We start from the raw sequence: 27,709 nt of genomic DNA on the forward strand, positions 1-27,709 counted from the left end.
TTCACTTACCAAGTTCAACAGTTTATTGAAAATAATACAGCATGGTCAAGGGAAGCAATGAAAGGATGGGATCATCTCAGCAATTTTATTACAATAATTTACCTCTCATGGAATGAAGACAAAAGGAATGCGACAATTTCGGTAGATGCAGAAATCACTTAACAGATTTCAAAACATTTCTGATGAAAACAGCAAATGTGGTGGCGAAATGGAGAAAGTTTCTAAACTTTCCATGCAATGCTGGGACCCACACAAGAACGACCCCTTTTGTGATTACTGTTTAGTGGATACTCGAGATTTTAGCATGGAAACATGGAAAATAAGTAGATTCACAAGTGCGGAAACAGAACAAAGTGGTGTTATTTACAGCCGACAAAATAACTTACATAGAATTTACAATTTGATTTACAGTAGGATCAACGGGTAAACCAGTAGATCCACACAAGAGAGTAAACATTTTTCCACTGCCATAGGCTGCTAGAAATGTAATAAAACATAAGACAGAATCTGTAACAACTAAAAACAATTTGGAATTAATCTAACAGAATATACAAGACTTCTCTAGTGAAAATTTGTGATTCCATTAAAGAACAAAAAAGACAGGGCACCTGGGTGGCTTGGTTAGTTAAATGTCCAACTTTTTTTTCTTTTTTTTACCATTTTATTTATTTTTTAAATTTACATCCAAGTTAGCATATAGTGAAGTGTCCAACCCTTGATCTCAGCTCAGGTCATGATCCCAGGGTCATGAGCTCAGGCCCCACATTGGGCTCTGCGCTGGGCATGAAGCATACTTAAATTAAAAAAAAAAAAATGACCTGAGTAAATTGACTTAGCATGTTTATGCACGGGACAGCATTACAAGAATGTCTGTTTTCCCTAATTACAAACTCTTTGCAAATTCACTCAAAATTCCATCAAGATGTTTTGAGCAGTGTAACATATTTATCCTTAAATGTATATGGAGGAACCAAGGTCCACAGATAACTTAGTCGGTTTGAAAAATAAAAGGGTGCCTATCCTACCAGACAATAAGATTAGAACATTGGAACCATTGTGGATAAAGGAGGAACTATAAATCAGAGGGGACATTAACTATTAAGCAGGTTGAAATGGGAAAACTACTCCAATCTATATGGAGAAATACAAAGTTGGATATACTTCTTACCATGGACAGAGGTTCACCCTGGATTCATCCTTCATTTGAGAAATATTTATTGAACATCAACTATGTGTGAAGGGCTTTTCTCATTACTGGGAAAGTGTCAGTGAGGAGTACAAGAGACCTTGCCATCACTGAAACCTTACCCGCAGAGGGTAAAGGTATAAAAGCAAGTGAAAGAAAATGCAGGATAACTTTTTTCATGATCTCGGAGTAAAGAGCTTATTACAGAAGAATCAAAAGGCACCTGATGGGTTTGACTGCATCATAATTAAACCTGAGCATATCTTAGGATCATACAGTTCAGAGAAACTCTCTTACACTTCCATAAGGGGACTCGTTCAAGCTTGCTCCACAGACCGTTGTGCTGGAACCAACCTAGATGTCTATCTCTAGAGGAAAGGATAAGCTGGTGAGAGCACACTACGGAATACCATGCACCATTTAAGGTGCTGAATTACACTCTGGGGCGCCCAGCTGGCTCAGTCGGTTGAATGTCGAACTCTTGATTTCAGCGCAGGTCATGATCTCTGGGTTCGTGAGTTCGAGCCCTGCATCAGGCTCCAAGCTGACAGTGTGGAGCCTGCTTGGGATTCTCTCTCTCCCTCTCCCTCACAAGTGCCCTCCCCTGCTCACATACACACACACACTCTCTCTCTCTCTCTCAAAATAAACAAACTTAAAAAAAGAGAGACTGAATTACACTCAACAATATAGACTAGAACCAAACATGGTGTTCAGTGAGAAAGGTAATAACATAATTGGAACAATAGAATATTGTGTATGTAAATATAAAAGACCTGTATTCACAACCAATGCTGTACCTTCTACAAGGGTGCATACATATCAAAGGTATATATCAAATAGTATTGAGCAACTTCCCATGGGGAAGGGTATGATCATTGGAATGCGGCGCAAAGAGGATAACAATGAAATAAAACAGAAGAAAGGTCTTACATGGATTAATGGTGATAATGAGTTAAGAATTAAGGGATGTGATTAACACCAGTCCATATGGAAGTCCAAAAAAGAAAGAGAGGGAGAGAGATTCCCACTAAACTGTTAAGAGATGACCATAGGATCCAACCATCCTTGAACTGGAAGGTACCTTAGCATTCAGGCAGTCTAATTTCTTCTCGGGGCAGGACGCATCTCTCCCATATCCTTGGAAAATATCACCCTCCACCTAAACTACAACACAGGGCAGGCTCTTAGTGTAAGATTGTTCTAGTGGGTTCAGAGTTCTTTTTGCCATACGGCTAAAACTGCCCTCCTATAGAAAGCCAGCACTGGTGTGAGTTCTGCTGGTAGGCGTTGTATCCTCTGTCACAGAATGGCACCCCAAACACTTAATACACCTGCAATTATTGTTTCTCAGGTCTTCCCCTTCCCCCCCCCCCCACTGCTTCCTGTCCCACCTACCCGGATCTTGCAACTGTCCTTCACGTGACCTGTTCAAGGTCTTCTAAAAAAATTTCAGCAAATTATAGCATGGCATCCACATCGGCTACTCAGTGTGGCTTGCTTGGTTGAGAAATGTGGTGAAATCCCACGGGGGACCAAGCATCATGTAAAGTGCTATGCACGGGTACTCAGAAAAAGGAAATCACTTCTACGAGAATTACGATTGCAAGGTCTTGAACTAACAGTCTTGTTCTACTAGGTTCTGAAATGAATGAAGCTCAAACAAATCTCTGCTATCTGAAACGAGTGGCTACATTTTATCTACTGACTTATTCAGTCATTTGTTCAAGAAATAAATATATTTTCATTGGCCCTGAATATGTTTTCTGTGCCAAAGATTGCTCGGGACTCTGGCAACTGACACATGCTTCTTTGGATATAGAATCAAAGACTAGGGACTGAACCCCAAGAAGCAGGCTTGCTTCTGGTGCCCTCAGCTCTCTGAATATGGTGACTGCATTTCACTTCTTACCTACTTGGTAATAGCTCTGGATTTCTATGAGCCAGAAACTCAGAATGGCTTACACTTTGGGACTCCAACCACACTGCCTGTTCATGTCATCCGGAAATCTCGAGCTCCTCTCTTGAATAACTTTGAAAGATAAGACCAGTAGGGTAAAATGAATCACTATGGCTTGAAGATAGGTAAGAGGATGGGTATAGAATTGGCACATTCCACACTAATCAGGTCTTAGTTAGAATGTCGAACCAGCAGAAAAATTCAAAGGACTTAGAACCAATTCAACAAACCCTTCAGGAATGTGCTTCCGGTCAGAAAGTTCTGTGAACGGGCATGGCTCTACACAGCACACATTTCCACGCTGGGGAATAGGAGGGAGACCCAAGCGTGCTTTGGGGGGCACTTAGAATCCAGCGGGAACAGGAACCACACGAAGGAGGGTACCTTTAAAATCCCCACACCTATCAGTGTGGTACACAGCTACATCCGTGCTGCTGAAGTGGTTCGTGCATTAGTGAAATTGGGCAAAACCAGGGAGATAATGCATCCATGGATGTGTTTGACAGGAATATCAAGATTAGTAAGAAAGAGGAGAGCTAGAATGAAGGGGGAGAAGGGTGTGGGAGGGGTCAGGGCCCCCATCATGACCAAGCCCAGGACAGGCAGGTGCAGAGACCATGTTGGCTGTTTGGGAGGATGGAGACCCATGCCAATTCCACGTACATCTCCATCACCCCAGGACCCCTCAACTCCACCAGATACAGCTGGGCTCAGCACAGGGGCAGGGGCAGTGTTTGTTTTACAGATGAAGAAATGGAGAGCCAGCCTGGGGAAGAGGTTTATCTGAAGTCACGTAGCCACAGGGCTGGAACTCAGGCTCCTAGCTCACGGCCAAGTGTGTTCTCTTCTGTATGAAGCTGTGCTTCCGATTGCCTGGTCTAAAGGAGGGTGTCACCCATGATGTAGTGGTATCTTTGATAAGTCAGGGAGAATAGGTTCAGGCTGTCCTATTCCAAGAAAGAAGAGTGCTCAGGGGGAAAGGGGTTTCAAAGCTGCTCGTGGTGGATGCATGGGAGGTGGGGACATGGGGAGCGAGTTCTCTGAGGCTGGTGGACAGAACATCTTCAGTCGCCCAGTCCAGGAGAGTCTGAATAGCTCACTTACAGCTCAGCATTCCAGGTCCACATCTGCAGGAGAAGCAGGGTCACCGGTGAGAGCTGATACCTGACGTCTTCTCGAATTGCTTTGTTCAGTCTCCTTGTCTTCAAGGCAAGACCTCCACATATTCACTGTTACTGTTCTCTGGGGAAAGAAACAGAAGACCAGCCATGAGGATCAGTGCCCAGGAGTCTCACTGACCGACCTCACTCCAGGGAAAGAAGACCTCTCTCCAGGCACAGGACGACCTCAGTTGCTGCATCACAGTGGCATCTTCAAGGGCTGGGGTACCCCAGGGAGCTCTCCTGACAAAATGGGGGGGGTCTCTTTACAAGGTTAGGCATCGGAGATTCCCATCACAGATGCCTCCACCCCCTGGCAGAAAACCTGTGATTCCCTGAGACTGAGAGCGTCTGAAGCTTATTCTAAGGAGGCCAAGGGAATGGAGGAAGGCAACGAGCTGGGGAGAGGATTGTCTCCCCTTTGGGGAAAGCTGAAGACTCTGGGGGGTCACCCACCAGGGCTAATCAAGCATGGGCAGCTGGGGAGGTGAGACTCCTGCCCAGTTCTTAGGAAAGATCTTCAAAGGACACTCCTCTTCCATTTGTGATTCTTTAATCATTGCTGGACAGATACTACCACCGCCCCAACCACCCTCGGCACATGTACATTCCTGGGTTTCTACCTCTGCCACCCCCACTTTGTGCTTTTTTTCTATAATTTTTGGTAGAACATGGCCGCGGGACGACACCCGTAGCCGAACCTATATAGGAAGTGACTTTGTGTGTGCAGGGGGCAGGGGGCAGAGAAACAGTGGCGGAGGAGGGGTTTTTGTTTTCATTCTTTCATTACTTTCTTAAAGTTCATTCACTTATTTGGGGGGGTGGGAGACGGGCAGAGAGAAGAGGGAGACAGAGAATCCCAAGCGGGTTCTGTGCCATCAGTGCACAGCCAGACGTGGGGTTCGATTCCATGACCATGAGCTCATGACCAGAGCTGAAACCAAGAGTCAGACGCTTAAGGGACTGAGCCACCCAGGTGCCCCCGGGGGGGTTTATTTTAATCATTAAAAACCCATACTTCGGGACGACTGGGTGGCTCAGTCGGTGAAGCGTCCGACTCTTGATTTTGGCTGAGGTCATGATCTCACGGTTCGTGGGTTCGAGCCCCACTCTCCCTCTCCTTCTGCCCCTCCCCTGCTTGCACTGCCTCTCTCTCAAAATAAATAAACTTTATTAAAATAAATAAAGTAAAAAGCCATGCTTAGTTTTGTTGGGGGGGTGAGAAGCTTGCCCTGGCACTCCGGAGGGTGATTTTGCTGTGGACAGAGTGGAATGTGGGGTGATTTCAGGTTCCCTGGAGCTCCCTAGCTGGCCTGGAACCCTCCTGCCAACACCCCCAACCTGGCCACTCATAGCTGAAATCCCTCTGCTTGGGAACGTCGCCACACGCGCCACCGTGAGAAAACGGGGGTGAGCCAAAAATGTCTCAGGGGGTCTGAGCTAAATTCCAGCCACATTGTACCTGACGAGAGAGATTATTTTCTGAGAGCAGGTTCAAGGTGGGGGTAAGAGAGTAGTTGCGGCTGTTCATGGTAACAATTTGAGAGGCCTCAGCGTGGATTCTCGGCACTTAGATTTACTGACCATCTCTCATGTTCCGCCATGTTTCCATTCCTTTAGGGATGTATCTGAAGTCACTCGTCCCCTAGCACTTATCAAGCAGAATGTGACTGTATGAGCCTTGGAGAGGGCCTTGGAGCGATTTTCTCATCTGAAAATTTTGCCTGCTTGTCCGTCCCTTCCCCGAACGGTGGTTCGCACAAGGTCATGGGGCAAAGTCGGCCAGTGGAAGAAACGGGACTATAAGGTTCCTTCTGGACCCCCCTGTTAAGGGTTTTTACCGTAAATATTATCCAACTTTATCTGTGACCGTCTCCATCTCAGGTGGGAGCTGGTTTTCTTTATGGGCCGTACAAGGTGGACCACCAGCCCTTGATTTGGTTTCTCAAATGCGGAGATCAATTCCTTTAGGTCTGGAAAGATCTTCTTGGGAGTGTCTTCCACGGTCTGCCAAGATACAAGAAGGAGATGGCTCGGCACCTTCAACTGTGAGTGAAATGTGATACTTCTCAAAGATGTGGTTTTCAGGTCTACCTCTGAGCTGGCAAACTGAAAATAAGTGGCTGGTGGTTCAAGCTTCAGAGCTCACCCCGATGGGGGCCCCCCAGGGGGACTCAGCGGGTTAAGCGCCTGACTCTTGATTTCGGCTCAGGTCATGATCTCACGGTTTGTGAGTTCGAGCCCTGAAACGGGCTCCACACCTGCTTGGGACTCTCTCTCTCCCTGTGTCTGCCCCTCCCCCGTGCATTCTCTCTCTCTCTCTCTCTCTCTCTCAATAAATTTAAAAACATTAAAAAAGAAGAAGAAGAAGAAAAAGAAAAAAGAGCTCACAGCAATGGAAATACACAGAAACCTTTGTTTTTAAGACCGGCCTCTGACTTGAGCTACTGTGAGTAAAGAGAATAATGACTGAGGCGTCCCGCCTCGGTCTGCAGTGAGCCCCAACCTCAGCAAGTTGTCTGGGGTGCCACACAGGGTACCCCTCTGGGAGCCGATGTCAGACACGGTGCCTTGTGTGTGTTTTCTCCTTTTTTTTAAATTTAAATTTAATTTTGATTTTTTTTTTTAATTTAAATCCAAGTTAGTTAACATATAGCATAATACTGATTTCAGGAATAGAACTTAGTGATTCCTCACTTCCTTAGAACACCCAGTGCTCATCCCAACAAGGGCCGGCCCATGTAACCCGTCCCCCCACCCAACGCCCCTCCGGCAACCCTCGGTTTGTTCTCTGTATTTAGGAGGCTCTTATGGTTTGTCTCCCTCTCTGTTTTTATCTTATTTGTCCTTCCCTCGTCCTATGTTCATGGTTTTCTTGATGATCACTGTGGTTCTCAGATGGCTCCATGTCAGACTGCAGACGGGTGTGGTGACCAGAAGTTTCTCTGACGTGTGGTGTGGTTAACCTTCATCAGAGATTCTGGCAGACTTTGCAGCAGACTGCAGGGAAGTTCCATATAAGGCCGTCACTTCAACCCAAGCCCCCATCCACTCACTACAGGCCCCTGAGAGTTTTGCTACCCCTCAGTGAGATGCCTCCTGTATCTGAGTTATAACTGATTTCCATGCCTCTCTGCTTTGTCCAGACAAGAGACAAAATATGGTATTAAGGAATTATCACGATCTCCCAAAGCATGGACAACAAAGAAAAAAAGTTTTAATATAAGTTGCTTTTTAGAACACATTTCATTTTGAAATAATCTCAGACTTGAAGAAAAGTTGCAAAACTCTTTTTAAAATCTGTATATATATATCCTTCACCTACCCCTCAAAGGTTAACGTTTTATTGTGTATATTTGCTTTTCATTTTCTCTTTCTAAATGTGTATAGATATATGTGCATATATAGCGATACATATATATATTTTTTTTATTTTGAGATTGAGTGCAAACGCGATAGCTCTTTAACCCTAAATGCTTCAATATTTCCAAAAAAAGCAAGGACATTACATATCCACACTACAATGATTAAAATGAGGAAATTAGGGGCGCCCGGGTGGCTCAGTCGGTTAAGCGGCCGACTTCAGCTCAGGTCACGATCTCGCGGTCCGTGAGTTCGAGCCCCGCGTCAGGCTCTGGGCGGATGGCTCGGAGCCTGGAGCCTGTTTCCGATTCTATGTCTCCCTCTCTCTCTGCCCCTCCCCCGTTCATGCTCTGTCTCTCTCTGTCCCAAAAATAAAAATAAACGCTGAAAAAAAAAATAAAATAAAATGAGGAAATTAATCTTGATGTAGTATAGACCTTATTCAAATTTTGTCAATTGCCTTAATAATGTCCTTTGTAGGGAAATGAAAAATTATATGTATATATACACACACATCACACACACACCATACATCATACACACAGACACACACACACACACACACACACACACATATGGATATGGCTATATATGTGTGTGTGATATGTGTGTGTGCTTGAGGATCACTGCATATTCTAATTTCTTTTAAATATGCACAATGAACATTAACATATTGAAGATTCTGAGATATTTTGCAGTAAAAAGATCTGCTTAATCTTGTCTGCAAGTGTTTCAAAAAGATTATTTCAGGATTCCCTGTTAGTGAAGATTCAGTTAAATTTATTATACTCTACTTCCTAAGCCAGAGAAATCATTTCAAAAAAAAAAAAAAAAAAAAAAAAGGTTTTTTTCTGCTTAGTGCTCAGTAAACCAGAAAAATTAAAGAAACCCCCAAGACTGCTAGTCCACTGATGCTTCCCTTATATTTTCCTATAACCATGGAGCTCACATGGCTTCCTATACATTCAGACCTCTCCCCACCTTCCCATTCCATCCCGCCCTGGTCATTGCGTCGTCTTCTAATTGGACAGTGGTCCCGTATGGAGTCCAGGCTGGTGCATTTAACCCTGGGGGATCCAGGGTCATGCATACCTCTACGGGTCTGAATAACAGCCTTGATTATTCAAAAATTCTCCCTATTTCCCTCAGAGAAAGACAGAGTTTGATTTGACTCAAACTCTGCATGTTGCTTCCCTTTTTAAAATGCCTCTACGTGGCCACATCTCAGGTTCAAGAGATGATCTCAGATTCTTCTCCCCACCTTTTGTTGCTGCTTTTACAGCAGTTCCGGTACATTCTTACCTGTATGTTGTAAAACCCATGTCTCTCTTTGAAGATTCGGTATGTGTAGACGAAATTTTTAAACCTGTGGGAAGATAACTGTGTGAATCATTATATTCTTTTTTTCTAAGTTAATTTATTTATTTTGAGAGAGAGAGAGAGGGAGAGAGTATGGGAGGGGCAGAGAGAGGGAGAGACAATCCCAAGCAGGTTCTGAATCATGGCCTGAGCGGAAATCAAGACTCAGACGTTCAACCGACTGAGCCACCAGGCACCCCAACATAAGGTTCTCATAGGCAAATCCGGGTAGCATATACCTCTCTATTATGCGTGCAGTGCCTTTGGCGTTCTTGAATCCTAAAAAGAAACTGATCATTTTCAGGCGTTCTCATCTGTGGGAATTTGAAAGAGACAAAGGTTTGGAAATGGGGACCCTAATTCTGCTGGTGGACATCAGGGCTTGTGGCCAAGAGGGTAAGGAGAGGGAATTTTCTATTTCCATGGTCTTGGTACTTCTCTCTAGTTTTTTTCACTTAGCTCTAAGTTGGTGCAACATACAAAATGCCATTGAGCCATTCCTGTACTGTTTGCCAAACGATGTGTCATTGACCTCGATAGAGATAGTTAGTGTTAATTAAAACAGAACGTTGAGAGTTCTGTCCAGGGAGGTGACATGCTGTGCTTTTGTTCTTCGTTGGAATTGGTGCCACTGGCTAAGTAATCTAACTGGAATCTACACAACAGACCCAATCTAACAATTTCCAAAGCAAGAAATAGCATACAAACATTACCGTATTTCTGCAACTCCAAGATGCCATCAATGTAAAGTGTCAAATTAACAATAGCTTTCCAGGAGAAAAATGCATACGTTAAATGTTTCTACCAACCATTCAACATGTTCTGATCCCACAAACATTAAAATGTAAAAAAAAAAAAAAAAAAAAAAGGGATGCCTGGGTAGCTCAGTTGGCTGAGTGTCTGACTTCAGCTCAGGTCGTGATCTCAGGCTTCATGAGTTCGAGCCCCAAATCTGGCACACTACTGACAGCACAGAGCCCACTTTGGATCCTCTGTCCCCCCCACCCTCTCTCTGACCCTCCCCTGCTCATGCTCTCCCTCTCTCAAAAATGAATAAACAGGGTGTTTTATGGAAACCAATTAGACAATAAATTATATATTAAAAAATGAATAAACATTTGTTTAAAAAGTAAAGAGGGAGTGAGAGATTAAAGGCATTGACATGAGGTTCAAATTATCTGATGACTCTCCCACCACCACTTTGCACCTGTGCCAAAGAATCATTGGACTGAATTGAGAATTTAGAAAGCTACTTAGAGCGTTAACAGAAGCTTTTTACAGAAGACTTTATCACTGTTTGTGTGAAGGCTTTGGCAATTGACTTCAAATTCCAATCCTTTTTGTGGGGTTTCCTGAGGCCGGAATAAGCCAGTGGGTGTCCCCAAATCACATGGGAAGCAACACAACATTTCACATGAGTCCTTGTCCACATGTGATAAGGTATTGCACATCTGGGAAGAGGTCTCAAATATTTCTTTTCACGGAGGTATCGTTCAAATTAGGATCCAAACGAGGTCCATACGTTGCATTTGGTTGATCACACAGTCCTTAGAGACCCAACTATCAAATGTTAAGTTCTTAAATGACTTCATTTTTAATTACACTGTTGTATTATGAGCTAAGACAATCTCCACCAGAGGAATGTGAAAGATTAAAGCAAATGGAGTTTCTACGTTAACTAGTCCGAAAGCCATAGACTTCAAGTTATAAAGACAGACATTGCTCAAATTTGATCTTTTTCTTTGCAAAGCACTTAAAAATTTTTTTTGATGTTTATTTATTTTTGAGGAGAGAGACAGAGTGTGAGCAGGGGAAGGTCAGAGAGAGAGGGGGACACAAAATCTGAAGCAGGCTCCAGGCTCTGAGCTGTCAGCACAGAGCCCGATGCAGGGCTCGAACTCACGAGCTGTGAGATCATGACCTGGGCCAAAGCTGGACGCTTAACCGACTGAGCCACCCTGGTGCTCCTAACTGTTATTTTATAAATGCCACTTAAAAACTTATAAAAGAAACATGGTTCTTCCAGCATACATTTATACTAAAGATACATAAAAAGACCATGTTTATCCTAGGCCTTCGCCCCATCACCAATGGTGACGGGGGAGCCCCTTCTTCGGCTCCAAAGCTTACAGTCTTGCCTCTACTCTCTGCCTTCAGTCCCCTGGCCTAATCTCATCATGCCCTTTGTCCCTGCTGTCATCATTACAAGAACCCCAGTCTTGCTGGTCATTGACCTATTCTTTAATCATCCCCGTCCACCTTGCTCTAAAGGAAACCTTGCTTTGCCCCAGGACATGGCCCCCCCTGCCTCGTCTACAAGGCTGCTTCTTTCTCCCAAAGCCCTCCCCCTGCAGGGCCTGAGGGGGACACCCGTGTCCCGGTTCTCAGCTGTTTCCCTCCTTCCTCCAAACCCTCAGCTTTGAGTTTCACATCATTAGATTATGTCGCCTACCTATTGCCCCTCCCTGCTGCGGCATGTCGTGCCCCGGCTTACTGCCACTCGATTCTCCATGGCACAGCCTAGCTCTTAGCCCATCGTCACTGTCTTCAGTGCTATTCCTGCCTCAGCCTCCATAATTGTAGTCCACACGTACATTCCCCTGAGACATTCCAGTTTCTCACCTCCTTCAGCTCTTCTCCAGGGGCCTCACCCTCCACCTACATCAGCCACGTGCTCCTATGTCCAACAACCAGGACTGGGGGGCCCAGGGCAACATCAAAATGCAAGGCCCCTTGTTAAAAAATGGTTAGGAATTTCAACATGGCAACAGCAGAGCATTAAACCAAGTGCAGGGCCCTGTGAACGGGGGGGGGGGGGGGGGGGGCTTTGTGCAACTGTGTGGGTGGCAAGCCATGAAGCCAGCCCCGCTTTCAACTTTGAGCTTGTGATTGCCACTAACCGTAACCCTTTGTAATGTGACCTTCACACATCCCGCTCTCTTGCTCCCGCTTCTAGACCCTTTCCTCCATTCACTGACCCCATCAATCCCTTGACCATAGAGCCTCCAATCTATTGGCCCTACCTCTTTTCACCGTTGTCACCCTTGGCATGCTGACTGGTCTCACTTTGAATTAATGACCACAGACCTCCAATGGGCTCTTAGTGCCCCCACCCGAGGCAAGCATTTCCTTCCCTATTCCCTCAATAGTGATTCTACGTTGTCTCCTTTCTTCTTAAACCCTGAACACCTCACGCTTAACTGATGACTTCATAGAGATTCCAGCAATCAGAAGGAAACCGCCAGTCTCTGAATTGCCACAGCTATTAGCCTGTGCGGTCACCTACTCTGCCTTAATTACCATGCCTGAACCTTGCATGTTACTCTGGAACTAATCCCTCTTACTTCCACTGGATGCCATCCATTTTCATCTGTTCAAGGACATAGTTCTAGAAATTTCTTCCTCCCTCTCCCTGATGTCATTAATTATTATTCTTTCCACAGCTAGGGTGGCCCTTTTAAAAACTGTGAGTCAGATGTGTTGTTTTAATTATAGAGATTTATTAACTTTTTCCACTTGTTCAAAAGATTTTCCTATACAGATAAATAGCAAAAATATTTGTCATCTATTTGCACCAAGATGATTTTGATTTCAATCGTCAAGTAGCAATTGTCATTGACTCTTATATCTTCTAATATTTAACAAATGTCTTGAATTTTTGTGCAAAAAAAAAAAATGTGAGTCAGGCTATGTCCCTCCTCTGCACAAAAATATGGTCAATTTATTTTAAAATTTTTTTACTTTTAAGTAATCTCTATACCCAACATGGGGCTCAAACTCACAACCCTGAGATCGCTCTTCCAACCAAGCCAGCCAGGTGCCCCAAATCTGGTCAATGTTGAATAAGAAAAATAAGATTGCTGCGTGTGAAGGGACGGCAGGGCGTGTTTCTGTCTTAACACATCTCATGTCTTCTTATAGAGCTATAATTAAGACAGCGAGGAACTGATTCGAGGGTAGAAAAGATATTAATGGAATAAAATAGAGAGCCCAGAAACAGATCCACATATGTCTGAAAACTTGGTCTATGATAGGATTGGCACAACAGAGCAGTGAGGAGGGGACAGGCTAGTTGTTAAATGGTGACGGTGATGTTCTCACGTGTAAACAAGTAAAAGTGGACCCTACTTCACACTCTTTTTTTTTTTTAATGTTTATTTATTTTGGGGAAAGAGAGAGAGAGTCACAGAGCACTAGTGGGGGAGGGGCAGAGAGAGAGGGAGACACAGAATCCGAAGCGGGCTCCAGGCTCTGAGCTGTCAGCACAGAGCCCGACGCGGGGCTCGAACCCACGAACTGTGAGATCATGACCTGAGCTGAGGTTGGGAGCTTGACCTACTAAGCCACCCAGGTACCCCACCTACTTCACATTCTAATTGAAGACCTAACTGTGAAAAAACAAAACAGTGAGCTTAGGAGAAATAAATATGAAGGAACAACTTAGTGACTTGTTAAGGAAGGAGTTTCTTTCCGTCACAAAAAGTATAAGCCTTAAGAAAGATTAATGAACTCACTATATTCAAATTAAAATTTCTTGGGGCACCTGGGTGGTTCAGTTTGTTAAGTGTCCAACTCTTGATTTTGGCTCCAGTCATAATGTCACAATTCATGGGATCGAGCCCCACCTTGGGCTCTGCGCTGACAGCATGGAGCCTGCTTGGGACTCTCTCGCTCTCTCTCTCTCTCTCTCTCTCTCTCTCTCTCCCCCTCTGCCCCTCCCCCACTCACACACAGTCACATGCAAGCACACGCTTTCCCTCAAAAAATTTAATTACTTAAATCAAAATTCCTAATTATCAAAATACATTAGCAAAGCGAAAAAGTCTGCAAACTGGGAAAAGATATTGCAGCACTAGTATGTAATAAGAACACTGATTTACCGTAAGAAAAAGGCAAACAAAATGGCCAATAAACATAGGAAAAGATGCTTCACTTCACTCTCAATCAGGGAAATACAAATATGAACCACAATTAGATATCATTTCACACCAAACTGGTAAAGACATATGAGTTTACTAATGGAAAATGTTGGCTGTGATGTGAAGCTATAGAAAGTTTTACATACAACCAATGGGATGTAATTAGATACTGATGTCTCGGAGAACAATTTGGCAAAATCTAGTAAAGCTGAAATGCATACACTCTGTAAGCCTCAATGTGTACCTTTCGAGATAGGTAATATTGACACAAAACTGACAATGCCAATATCTTATTATTTACTAAAAAGCAAAGATCATAGAAACTAAATATGTAATACATTTAAATGCATTTACAATCAAAGAAAATCATAAATATATGATAAAATATTAGGTCAAAGTGTAAAACTAATGACAAGACATAAAATAAATAACAATTTTCTAATGCAAACCACCATTAGATGAAATTAATTAGCATATAGTGTCCCAAAAATAACAAATCAAACACTCCGTAAACCTCATTAAATTTATATTAATGATGAAAAGTGTAAAGGAAAATAGCTATTTTTAGTGTAATTTTGAGGCGCAAATGAGGAAAGGGAGAGGTGAGGATGAAGGGAGGGGCAGGGAAGAAGACAGGGAGGGGGGTGAATCACTGGGGTCATCACTGGCTTCTGAGGATTTTTTTATGCAAACACTTCCATCTGTCAGAAGAGCCTTATCTGTTGACACTAGTTGGGGTAAGTTTACGCTCACTCTGACCACTTTCCTTTGAGTTTTTTCACCTTCAAACAATCTCCTCTCTTGCTCTGCAACTCCAAACAAATCTGTTTTGGACATTTTGGATCCTCGTAGGAGCTGATACCTTTTTCCTGAAAGCAGAATTTGTTCTTCAAGCCCTTCCGAATGTCAGGGGTTAGCTCTCTAAGATTCCGCACTCTTACTGACTACTCTGAAACAGACTTTATCCCAACACAAAAACAAACCAACAGTCAAAAAGGGGCTCAATTTTCCTGCCAGGGTAGTGGACGCACAGGGTTGTGTTTGTTTCAGGTGTGCAATATGGTGATTCAACACTTCGATCCGTTACTCAGTGCTCGTCACGACCAACCGTGTTTTCTGCATCCCTTTCACCTCTCTGTCCCATCCGCTCCCCCATCTCCCCTCCGGTAACCATGTTTCTTCTCTATAGTTCAGAGTCTGTTTTTTGATTTGGGTTTTTTTTTTCCTTTGTTGGTTTGTTTCCTAAATTCCGCATATGAGTGAAGTCATAGGATATTTGTCTTTCTCTGGCTGACTTATCTCACCTGGCATTATACACTCTACCTCCATCCGTGTTGTGGCAAGATTTCATTCTTTTCTTTTGGCCGAATAAAGTCCCACTGTGTGTGTGTGTGTGTGTGTGTGTGTGTACACAGTATTTTCATATTTTGGGGGGGTAAATACCCAATAATGAAATTACTGGATCACAGGACGGTTCTATTTTACATTTTTTGAGGAACGTCCAGACTGTCTTCCACAGTGGCTGCACCAGTTCGCATGCTCACCAATGATGCACAAGAGTTCCTTTTTCTCCACATCCTCCCCAACCCTTGTTTTCTGTGTTTTTGATTTTAGCCATTCTGGCAGGCGTGACATCCTCGGCCCTTTTGAAGTACACTATTTTGCAGTAAAGGCTATGTTTTTATTCTCTAGTGATTCTCTTTCAGGAAGGATTTACTTTTTTCAGTCATCAGAAAAAAGTTGTGCTTCGAAGAAACGGACCCAGGGGCGCCTGGGTGGCTTGGTCAGTTAAGCGTCGGACTTGGATCTCAGCTCAGGTCACGATCTCATGGCTGGTGAGATTGAGCCCTGAGTCGAGCTCTGCGCTGACAGCGTGGAGCCTGCTTGGGATTCTCTCTCCCCCACCTCTCTCTGCCCCTCCCCTGTTCACACATGCGTGCTCTCTCTCTCAAAATGAATAAATAAACTTTAAAAAACAGACCTAAAATGAATATAGTATAAAAATTGGTCTCCCGATTTCTCCCCTTGTGCTGGGATGGGAAAGGGGTAGAGGTGCCTACCTGCTGATGTCCACAGGGACCAAAGAGGGGCAATGCCTGTTGGGGTGCACTTGGTGGATTCCTGTCTTACCCCTTCTCAAGTCTCTTAAAGCTACAATAACTGATATCATAATATCCTCACTAAGCTTATAGCAGCCAAGCAGCCACATGTCATCTTTGCCATCCAAAGCTTTGCTCAAAGACCTGGTGGTGCAAGGCAGCTGAGTTGATGATTCAGGGCAGCAAGTGCTTTAGGTGGAGCGCCTTGGGTGGGGTGCTCCATCAGGGGGAAGGAGGGGAAACTTTGAGAAAAGTTGTCCTTTACTGGTCAAATATACCTCTGATCATACTGAATTTCAATTACTCATTTCCTCCCCTGCACCTCACACTTGGCTGTGAGCTCCGAAAGACCAGACTCATGTCTGCTTTGCTCACTCCTGCACTTTGCCTGCCCCATAGTTACGCTCAGTGAATATTTGTTGAGTTGCATTGAATTATATTTTTTTTAATTTTTATGTTTATTTTTGAGAGAGAGAGAGAGAGAAAGCGTGAGCGGGGCAGGGGCAGAGAGAGAGGGAGACACAGTATCCGAAGCAGGCTCCAGGCTCTGAGCTGTCAGCACAAACCCACGAACTGCAAGATCGTGACCTGAGCCAAAGTCAGATGCTTAACCGACTGAGCCACCCGGGTGCCCCTGCACTGAATTATCTTAACAAGAAATGTGCCAAGCCTATATGAAGAAATCTTACTAAGAGACACGAGTTGCAATGTTTTTGAATGGAAAGATTAAGTATTGTAAAAAATAACAATTCTTATCAAATTATATATTATTTTTTGAGTGTTTATTTTTTGAGAGAGAGAGACAAAGCATGAGCGGGGGAGGGGCAGAGAGAGAGGGAAACACAGAATCTGAAGCAGGCTCCAGGCTCTGAGCCGTCAGCATAGAGCTGAACGCGGGGGTTGAACCGTAAGATCGTGACCTCAGCTGAAGTCAGATGCTCAACCGAGACACCCAGGCGCCCCTCAAATTATATTTTAATTGGCACCCCTAGCTCCAACCTGCCCTGAACTCCACTCACTTATTCAACTACTTAACATCTCTGAAATGTCCACTAGGTGTTTCAAATCCAGTATGCTCAAAACCAGTTTTATACCTGTGCGATTCTATCCCACTACCGAGTCAATATCCTAACTGATGTCCATGAACTATGAGAGTTTCTACTCTGTCTGGTGAGAGCACACGCATTTGCAGACTAATGAGAGTCCCATTTCTATTGGCTTCTTTTGAGTGATTTTTTTTTAACCTGGCTGTGGGTACCTTCCTCATGTGGATGAGCTATTCACCACTAAGCTGAAGATTTGAGATTTCTGCAGATCTCTGGATGATCGGCAGATCTGCAGATCTTTCTCCATGTGTCTCTCCTCTTCTGCATTCTCTGCCATGAGTTCTAGGCACAACAGACTTCCTGGACTTCTACCTCTAGCTCATCAATTGAGGGAGACCATAAGGCCCTACCTGGGTAGACAAGGACATTAATATTGTTATTGAGATTATCTCAGATGCTCAGGAATCTAGAAGAAAGATAGAGCTTGTTATGCAGGAACATGGAACATAGAGACACCCAAATTAAAATACTAGAGGTAAAAGCTGCATTGTCTAAGATGTAGAATATGCTGAATGGGATTAGCAGCAAATTTCACGTTGCAGAAAAAATTAATTCGTGAACTTGGAGGTAAAGTGACATGACAGAAACTACCAAAAGTGAAATGAAGAAACCATTGAAATACAAATGGGGGAAAAAAACAGTACAGAAAATAAACAAAAGAGAAAGTTATTCTCTCAAAGTGTAAATAATATTAATGAAGTTTCATGGGCAGCTGGGTGGTTCAGTCGGTTAAGCGTCCGACTCTTGATTTCGGCTCAGGTCATGACCTCGGGGTCATGTGATTGAGCCCCACATCGGGCTCCATGCTGAGCGTGGAGCCTGCTTGGGATTATCTCTCTCTCTCTCTCTCTCTCTCTCTCTCTCTCCCTCTCTCTCTGCCTCTTCCCCCTCACCCCCCCCAAAATAAATAAACATTCAAAAAATATATTAAAGTTTCATTTGACATCAGTGAAATTCACAACTTACTTGGTAACACAAAGTAACAGACCTCACTCAAAAAAATAGACTGAATAACCCTGTACCTATTAGAGAATTTGAATTGGTACTTAAAAACTTTCCCACAAAGAAAATTCTAGGCCCAGATGACTTTACTGATACATTCTACTGAACATTTAAGAAAGGAATAATACCAATTGTAAATAAACTCTTCAGAAAATTAAAGAGACTACTCCTAATTTATATTGTGAGGCTAGCATTTCTCTGATATGAAAACCATTTATAGACATGTTTTTAAAGTTAAGGTACAGATTATATTCCCCATGACATAGATTCAGTAATTCTTACCAAAATGTTGGCAAATCAAATTAACCAATGTATACAAAAGACTTCACATAGTAATCAAATGGGATTTATGTCAGGATTAATTTCAAGGTTGTTTTAATATTTGAAAATTAATGAATATTGGTTGATTAGCTCCCAGAAGAAACCAAAAGGGATACACTCCTTGGCATCAGTATTGGCAATGATTTTTGTGACACTGAACACAAAGACAACAAAAGTAAAATAAACAAGTGGGACTACTTTGAACTACAAAGCTCTGCACAGCAAAGGAAACCAACAACAAAGTGAAAAGGCAAACTGCTGAATAGGAGAAAATATTTGCAAATTATATGTATGCTAAGGGGCTAATATCCAAAATATATAAAGAACTCATACAATAGCAACAAACAAATAATCTGATTTTAAAAATGGGGAGAACTACATAGGCATTTTTCCCAAGAAGATATACAAATGGCCAACAGGTACGTGAAAAGTGCTCAACATCACTCATCATCAGGGAAATACAAATCAAAACCACAATGAGATACCATTGCACGCCTGTCAGATGGTTATCATCAAAAAGCCAAGAGATAATAAGTGTTGTCACGGATGTGGAGAAAAGGTAAGCTTTGTGTGTTGTTGGTGGAAATGTGAGCTGGTGCAGCTACTATTTAGGAAGCAGTAAGAAGATTCCATGAAAACGTAAAAATGAAACTACCGTATGGTCTAGCAATCCCACTTCTGGGTATCCAAACTGAATGAAATCAGTATGTTGAAGAGATATCTGTACTTCCATTTTTAATGAAGCTTTATTCACAGTACCAAGATATGGAAACAACCTAAGTGTCCATCAACAGATAAATGGGTAAAGATGTGGTGTATGTGGTGTATGTGTGTGTGTGTGTGTGTATATATATATATATATATATATACACACACACACACATGTATATATATATATACACACACATACAATGGAATATTTTTCAACCATGAGAAGGAAGGAAATACTGCCATCTGAAACAACATGGATGGGCCTTAAGGGCATTATGCTAAGTGAAATAAGCCAGACAGAGAAAGACAAATATTGTACAGTATCACATATATGTAGAATCTTAAAGAAAAAAAAAAGAGAGAAATTAACAGACTAAATATGACTCTCAATCAATGCAGAAAAAGCATTTGACAAACTTTGATATACATTTCTGATAAAAACTCTCAACCTTACTAGGAAGAGAAGGACTAAAATCACAATGGTAAAAGACTGAATACTTTTACCCGAAGATCAGGAGATGACAAGGATTTTGGCACTTGTCACTTCTACTCTGCGTTGCTGTGGAAGTCCTAGCTAGTGCATAAGGCAAGGAAAGAAACGGAATGGGAAGATTGAAATGGAAGAAGTACGCCCGTCTTTAATTGCAGATGGCATAGGGAAAATCACATGAGCGCTACAAAGAAGCCACCAGGCCAGCGAGTGAGTTCGACAAGGCGGCAGGATACAAGATCAATATACAGAAGTCAACTATATTTTTATTGACTTGTATTGAACAAGTGGAATGTGAAATTAAAGTAACATCATGTCAAACAACCCAAAAAGATGAAATCTTAGGGATGAAATTGACAAGAGATATACAAGACCTGTTACAAAACATTTCTGAGAGAAATTTTAAAAGACTTAAATAAATGGAGATATTAAACTATGTTCATGGGTCAGAAGTATACATGTAAGTCTCCATGTCAGTTCTCCCCTAATTGATGTAGAGGTTCATGCAATCTCAACCTAAATCCCATCAGGCTTTTTTTGGTGGTAGCTGAAAAGCTGAGTCTAAAATATGTACAGAGATGCAAGGAACCTAGGACAGCCAAAATAACCTTGAAAAAGTTGGGGACTTACACTACGTGATTTCAAAACTTATTATAAAAAGAAAGTCATCAACACAATATAGAATTTTCATAAAGATAGAAAAAAGATCAATAGATCAACAGATCCAAACTTACATGGTCAATAGATTTTTTTTTTTAACAAAGACATCAAAGCAATTCATGAGGAGAAAAGATAATCTTTTCAACAAAGGAGCTGGAACAGTGAGGTAGCCATACCTAATGAACTCCAACCCTAACCTTACCCCAGATACAAAAATTAAATCAGTATGGGCTGCAGTAAATGCAAAAGCTGACACTATTAAAACCTAGATGAAAACAAAGGAGAAAACCTTTGGGAAATTAGTTAGGCAAGGATTTATTACATACACACCAAAATTGTGATCCTCAAAAGAAAAAACTAATAAAATTTGGCCTCCTTAATATTAAGGATCTCTGTTCTTTGAAATACACTAGTTAAAGAGGATAAAAAGACAAGCCACAAAATGGGAGAAAATATTCACAAACCACCTGTCTCATAAAGAACTTGCACCAAAATAGGTAAAGAATTATCAAGACTAAGAAAATAAATAATAGGAAAATAAAAATTTCATGGGCAAAATATTTGAATGGATACGTCATCAAAAAGATATATGGATGGCAAAAAAGTGTATGGAAAAATACTCAGTATCGTTATTCATTAGCTACACGTACATTAAAACCACAATGAAATACCACCGCACTTACTAATATGGCTTAAACTTAGAAAGCAGACTAAGCAAAGTGTTTGCGAGAATGTGGAGCAATCAGAACTCACATAATGCCCGTGGGAATGTAAAATAGTGCATTCACTTTGGAAGACAGCATGGTAGTCTCTTGGAAATATAAACGCACATTGAACATATGACTCAGCACTTATTTTCCTGGGACAAATGAAACCATATGTCCACAAGACTTGGTCACAAATATTCATAGCCACTTCAGGTGTAATAATTCCGAATGAGCTAAACCAATAGGGTAATGGAATAGTACTCAGCAATGAAAAGAATGCACTTTGTAACTATACCGATGAATCTCAAAATAATTATTCTGGATGAAAGAAGTCAGACAAGGGGATGCCTGGATGGCTCAGTCCGTTAAGCATCTGACTCTTGATTTTGGCTCAGGTCGTGATCTCACGGCTCATGAGTTCGAGCCCCACGTCGGGCTCTGCGCTGACTGCGTGAAGCCTTCTTGTGGTCCTCTCTCTCCCTCTCTCTCTCTGCTTCCCCCCTGCTTGTGCTCTCTCTCTCTCTCAAAATAAGTAAATAAACTTAAAAAAAAATTTTTTTAAAAAAGAAAGAAGTCAGACAAAAAGGGCTACTACTTTATGATTTGATTTCTATTAAATTCTGGAAAATGTTAATAGTCTCAAATTATATTGGGTCCGCCGGACCAAAATGGAAATAAACTAAATGTCTGATTATGTATAAATTATGATATATCCAATCAACAAAACAACCAGCAATCCCGAAAAGATGGTGTGTGTTGGCTTTCTTTGATGGGGAAAGATGCCAACGATGCACTGAAAAAAACCAGTGTGCAAACCCTCGTGTATGACGAACGATTTGTGTACATATACGTATTTCCTTATACACGCATATGCATAGACAGCAGCCTGGAGACATGTGTACTGAAATATCAGAAATGGTAATTTCCATGTGGTGAAACTGAGAACATTTCTGCTTTCTTTTTTATACCTTTCTCCACATTTGGCTTTTCTAAAATAACCAAAAAAGTTTGAATTCTTTTTTTTCCTTTGTGAGCTCTAGAGTCTTTCCAAAGATCTCAGAACCTGGGAGCTAGAAATGACACCCTCTCTGCACCCCCCCGCCTCCACCCGGGGCTCTTCCATTCCTTTCTATCTCTGCTTTCTCCTCAGTGAGGACATGTGGTAAGTCAGGGCCCGGATTCTTCTCATCGGCAGCCGTCCCACGGCTACAGAAAGTCCCTCCTTTCCCCTCAGACCCACAGAGGAAGCCTCGGCTCTCCCCGTAGCCACTCCACTTTGACTCTACTGATTATAAAGGCAGACCCACGTCCAACTTCTCACACTCACAGGGTCACACTACAGAGGCAGTGTTTTTACATGCCGGTGCTTCCTGAAAGCTCTATCAGGGTACACGATCAAGTAGCATTTCCTGTCTAGAGTTACCACATCGCTTTCTGGTCAGTACTAGGTGCTGCTTGGCCAACCCTTCGTGTGACTTCCTTTAGTTCGAAACTTCCCTGAGATATTTTTGTTTAGGTCTGTGAAAGCGTGGAAGGTGGCCTATTGCCATATTGCCATTCTAACAGCAAAGAAGGGGCAGCCTCAATGTTGGGAAGCAGAATGGTAAGACTCCACGTATCAGGGTCCGCTGGCAAGACCTCCGGTCCTCGGCTTGGGCACTTTATAACACAATTCCAAGGCGAGTACCTTGAGCATATGTCAGGGGCACTGGGGACATGGGTAAGAAGGAACATACTGACGCGTTGGCAAGTTGGGCTTGGACAAGTTATCTAATAAGACACTCCAGTATCTGGGGCACCCGGCTGGCTCAGTAGGTGGAGCATGTGGCTCTTGGTCTCAGAGTCATGAGTTCGAGCCCCACCTTGCGAGTAGAGATTATATATTTAATAAACAAGTTGAAAAAGGAGAGAAGAAGGAAAAGGAGAGGAAGGAGAAGGGGAAAAAGAAGAAGGAGCACTTCTAGTTTCTTCTCCCACAAATTAGGGGTAACGTCACCTACTAGAAATGGCTTTGCAAAGAGCAAGTGAGATAACAAATACAACATGCCTGTCACGATGTTTGGCTCCTAGAAACCACCTTCATGGGGCACCTGAGTAACTCAGTTGGTTGGGCATCAGACTCTTGATTTCAGCTCAGGTCATGATCTCACGGTCGTGGGATCTCTCTGTTCCTCCCCTGTTCACGTATGCACATGTTCTCTCTTTCTCAAAAAAAAAAAAAAGGACCTTCACGGTGGCTCCAAATGCACAGTTACAGGCAAATAAGCTAATTCTTGAGACCATTTTGGCTTTGCTCACGTCGGGCAACCTAAAGTAGCCTCTCTATCCCTCACTGTACTATAACTCTGTTTTGTTTTCATCATTATTGTCTCCTCTCACCGGAATGTACTTTCACAAGGGCAGGACTGATGCCCGTATCATTCATCGCTATTTTCCCGATGCCTAGAACTGTGTCTGGAATACACATTATAAGAGGCGCTCAGTATATGCTTGTTGAATGAATGCGTGAAGGTTCTATTCATTCATCCTCCAAATAACCTGCTGCACTAAAGCTCTCCACACCTTGATGAGTGAGTCGCTCTTTGCTCTCAGTTCCCACACACCCCAATGTGAGTCCGGTCATCGGCACACACTTTGAGTGTCCGTTGACTTCTTTATTTTCCCTACGAGGCTCTGAGCTGTGTTGAGGGCACCAATCTAGTGCCCAGCATAGCTCCTGGCATCTAAGAGACTCTCAACACCCGTTGGACAACTAGAATTGAACGGTCAGTGCTGATCTGCGTGGTGACAAAATTTCACAGGGATCATGATAAAGGCCATTGAGATGGGGGCCATTTGACCTGAGCCTTAAGCCTGATGCATCTGAGATAGGTCTGCCTTTCAGGGACATGGGCACGGGCAAAAATATGTACTCCTCTCTCATCATTTGATTTAGTGTTCTTTTTCCGTTTCTTAGCGACTTTCGCTTTAGATGAATATGCAGGCTAGCTGGATATTCCACAAAGTTGTCGAAAAGAAACGTTGACTTTTAAAGAGAATCCCAGGATAGACTACTTACCCTGAAGTCTGGGTCAGGGTCTTCCTGTCTCTATGACGTCCCTGGCACCTGCTTTTCCCATTCCTGCTATTTGCCCTGCCACAGCTAGTTCCTCGCCATCTCCCATCCAGAGACACAACACCCTCAACCACCATCACCTGTCGGCTTCGGAGCATCTTCCATATCACACTGGAGCTCCGAAAATTCTAGTCTGGGGGAGTTCGAGGAGTTCCAGTCTGGTCATTTCCCTGCATGGAAACCATCTGCGCTTCACCATTACCTACACAGTCATTCGTTTCAGACCCCATGACATCATCCCAAACCTACTCTACCAAAAGCCGTTTCCAAGCTACTTTTCTCGAACCCTGTCAAACATCCTACCTCTAGGTATGCCTTCCATTCCCCTTCCCTGTAATCCAATCTTACCCACTCTTTCCAGTCCCAGCTCAAATGCCACCTCCTCTAAAAAGACCCTCTTGTTCATCTTTTCTGCCCTTGAATTTGCATAAAACTGCCTCTTCTTAAATTTATCCTTTGCCCTTTTATAATTTATTTATGTGTTTTGGATCTCCTTGAAAAAAAAATTGCAAATTCCCTGTTAGAATCTCCCTAGGCTCTAGTACCATGTTTGAATAGATAGTAGGGATTCACTACCTTTTTATACGTTTTCAAAAAAAAAAATTGGGGGGTGGGGAGGGGCAGAGAGTGAGAGAATCCCAAACAAGTTCTGCATCGTCAGTGCCGAGCCCGACTTCGGCGGGGCTCAATCCCACGAACCGTGAGATCACGACTTGAGCTGAAATCAAGAGTCTGACGCTCAACTGACTGAGCCACCCAGGTGCTCCTACATTCATGATTTTAGCTGCAATTTTCCTGTGCTTCACCCAGCCTTTGGTGAAGAAAGTACCTATTTGGCTTTGTATGGTTAGGAGTGTGTAAGCGCACACATGTGTGCGTGTGTGTGTATTTAGTTGAGGGATGGATACTGAATTTTACCTAATACTTTTAACCAAATCTGAATGAGTTATGCCGTTCGTAAACTTTGGCTAATTAATAATTCATTAAATAATAATTTACCCAACCTGGAACCGTCCTTGACGTCTTGGAATGGACCAGACTTGAGCACCGTGTACTTTCTCCTCTAACGTGTTCCTGGCTTCTGTTTTGTTAGTAGTTTACTGAAAAGTGGCATTAATTAAAATTGAAATTGGTCTGTAGATTTCCTTTGTGCCTGTGTCCTTTTTGAAAAAAAAAAAGTTTTGCCTTCATACATAGAAATCAGGAAAAAACAATGCAGAGAAACAACTCAAGCTAAAAATGGGTAAAGAATGTGATTGGTCAGGGCCCCCGGGTGGCTCAGTCTTCTGAGCGTCCGACTTCGGCTCAGGTCATGATCTCACTGTTCATGAGTTCAAGCCCCACATAGGGCTTGCTGCTGTCAGGGCAGACCCCGGTTTGGATCCTCTGTCCCCCTCTCTCTCTTTGCCCCTCCCCCATTTGCACTCTCTCTCATAAATAAATAAACATTAAAAAGGAATGTGAGTAGGCAGTTCTCAAACGAAGAATTACCAATGGCTAAGAAATATATGAATACACTCTTGTCATCACTGGTAATTTGAAAACTCAAACTGCTAACCCCTAAGGCTATCTTTCTTTTACCTACATCCCTGGCATCATATAAAAAAGGAAATCTATCTCTGCCAATTCTGTTAGTAATGACAGTCCCTTTTGTCTTCATTCTTTTTCTTTTTTACGATTTTCTTAACGTTTATTTATTTTTGAGAGACAGAGACAGAGCATGAGCAGGGGAGGGGCAGAGAGAGAGGGAGACACAGAATCCGAAGCGGCTCCAGGCCCCGAGCTGTCAGCACAGAGCCCGACGCGGGGCTTGAACCCACGAACCGTGAGATCATGACCTGAGCCGAAGTCAGACGGTTGACCCAGGCGCCCCCCTGTTGTCCTCATTCTAAGAAGCACTGAAGCACATCCATAGAGACACTTGGGTTTTAATTCCTATAACAGGCAAAAGAAAAATTTCAGTGATCTCTCCAAACAGAACACTTGAAGATAGTTAGGTTCCCACCGATAGCTGTTCAGGATTGCCTTCTAAACGGGACTGAACAAGCTTGTTTAGCGGGGGAGCTCTGACACTCTGGCCTGAACTCTTTGGAGATGCCAGATAAATTTCAACACAAGCAAGGCGTTTGAGAAATCCGGTCTCTGTTTCTTCGTCTAGAAGATGGTGACTGTTTCTGCTGGCCTTGACTGACTCTAAGGATGAAAGGAAAGGATGCATGTGGAGGCCCTTTACCCATCTAACAAACTTTGAAATCGTATTTTAAGTATCACCAGTGGAGCCGGCAGAATATACGTGAAAACTTCGGTCTCTCGGATTAAAGTTTCCTGAAGGGCATCTAGCCTTTTCCCAGCGCAAACAAACCGACCTCCACACTGAGCCCTCCTCTTTAGATATGCTGGCACTGATGAGAAAATCCTTTTTCTTTCTTCCTCTTTCTTCCTTTCTCACGTGCACCCCCTTGCCTCTGCAATGCCCCTTTGCCCCCCATATTTCCTGCAGCCTTTCCCTTTGCCCCCACCCCTCCCCTGCTGCTGCACAGGGGCCCCTGGGGTCGCGTATGCGCCGTGGACAGATGGATAGGACACACTCTTTGTGCCCTCTTCAAGCAGAGCCTAGCCTTTTCTCATTCTGCTCATCTGGGCTGCAAGGTCGGAGTGAAATATAATGTCTTTCCATTGGGCTTCTACTACGCTCGGTGTGAGGTTCCAGATGTGTGTGTGTGTGTGTGTGCGCGCGCGCAAGATGAGACTACTCACGAGACACAGAGGCACAGCACTCCCGGCATGGACTCGCTGTCCCTTATCAGGAAGTTGCCATCCACCCCATCCTTGAGCAGCAAAGTCTCGCAGTCTTTCTTGGACAGAGGGCCGTGGTAACAAGGCAGATCCACGGGGAGCCCTTTGGTATCCCCGAAATCCATCCCCAAGTCCGGGGACGGCTCTGAGGAGGGAATTAGAGGAGTGGCCTTGAGGGGCCTTTGGAAGCACCTCTCCAGCTGGCTGGTGGCAGTGAGGTGACGCTGCCTTGTGGGACCCAGACTATTTCGAAAGATTCAGGAAATGAAAGGGGTGGGGCTGACGAAGTGACCATGACAGTTCAGCCTGTGAGTGGCCCTAGGGTGACTCACAGAAGTGGAGCAAGTTTGAGCACACGGTAAACTCGGTGATGTTCGTGGGTGGGCTGCAAGGCCGAAGCTGAGCTCCCCAGGACGGGGCTGCGGCCTTGAATATCACCCTAAATCACCTGTTTTCTCCTTCTCCGGCTGCTGGTGTTCCTTCCAGGGAGCACACCGCTACCTTTGGCTGCGACCCTTGTCCATTTCTGGCTGGAGCTGCCCATCACTGTGCTACGCTAAGCTCATAACAGGTGCTCAGAAAGTGTTCAGGTGCTGAATGAAGCCAGGTTTGTCCAGATGTAACGGAGCCATTGAAAAGGTAGGACTTCCACAGGTCAAATGGCATGAAAATCAGAAGACATTAGTGGGAACAGAAGGCAACTGAATGCAATGTGGGGAGACAGCCCAGCCCCTGGTTAAGGCTCGTGGCCATTG

The 27,709-nt window shown here is 43.5% G+C and overlaps 1 protein-coding gene across 1 annotated transcript; it reads right to left on the bottom strand.

Moving 5' to 3' along the window:
* SH2D1B (SH2 domain containing 1B) lies at positions 1 to 27,191 on the bottom strand. The gene is made up of 4 exons (XM_025927851.2): positions 26,916 to 27,191; positions 8,972 to 9,035; positions 6,148 to 6,313; positions 1 to 4,388 (listed from the first exon to the last, which is right to left on the bottom strand). The coding sequence occupies exons 1-4, from the start codon at positions 27,077 to 27,079 to the stop codon at positions 4,351 to 4,353; spliced, it is 432 nt and encodes a 143-aa protein (XP_025783636.2). The 5' UTR covers positions 27,080 to 27,191; the 3' UTR covers positions 1 to 4,350.
* Positions 27,192 to 27,709: the final 518 nt, after the last annotated feature.

This window comes from Puma concolor, chromosome E4, assembly GCF_028749965.1.
Source record: "Puma concolor isolate L17-30 chromosome E4, mPumCon1.1.hap2, whole genome shotgun sequence".
Lineage (NCBI taxonomy): Eukaryota > Metazoa > Chordata > Mammalia > Carnivora > Felidae > Puma > Puma concolor.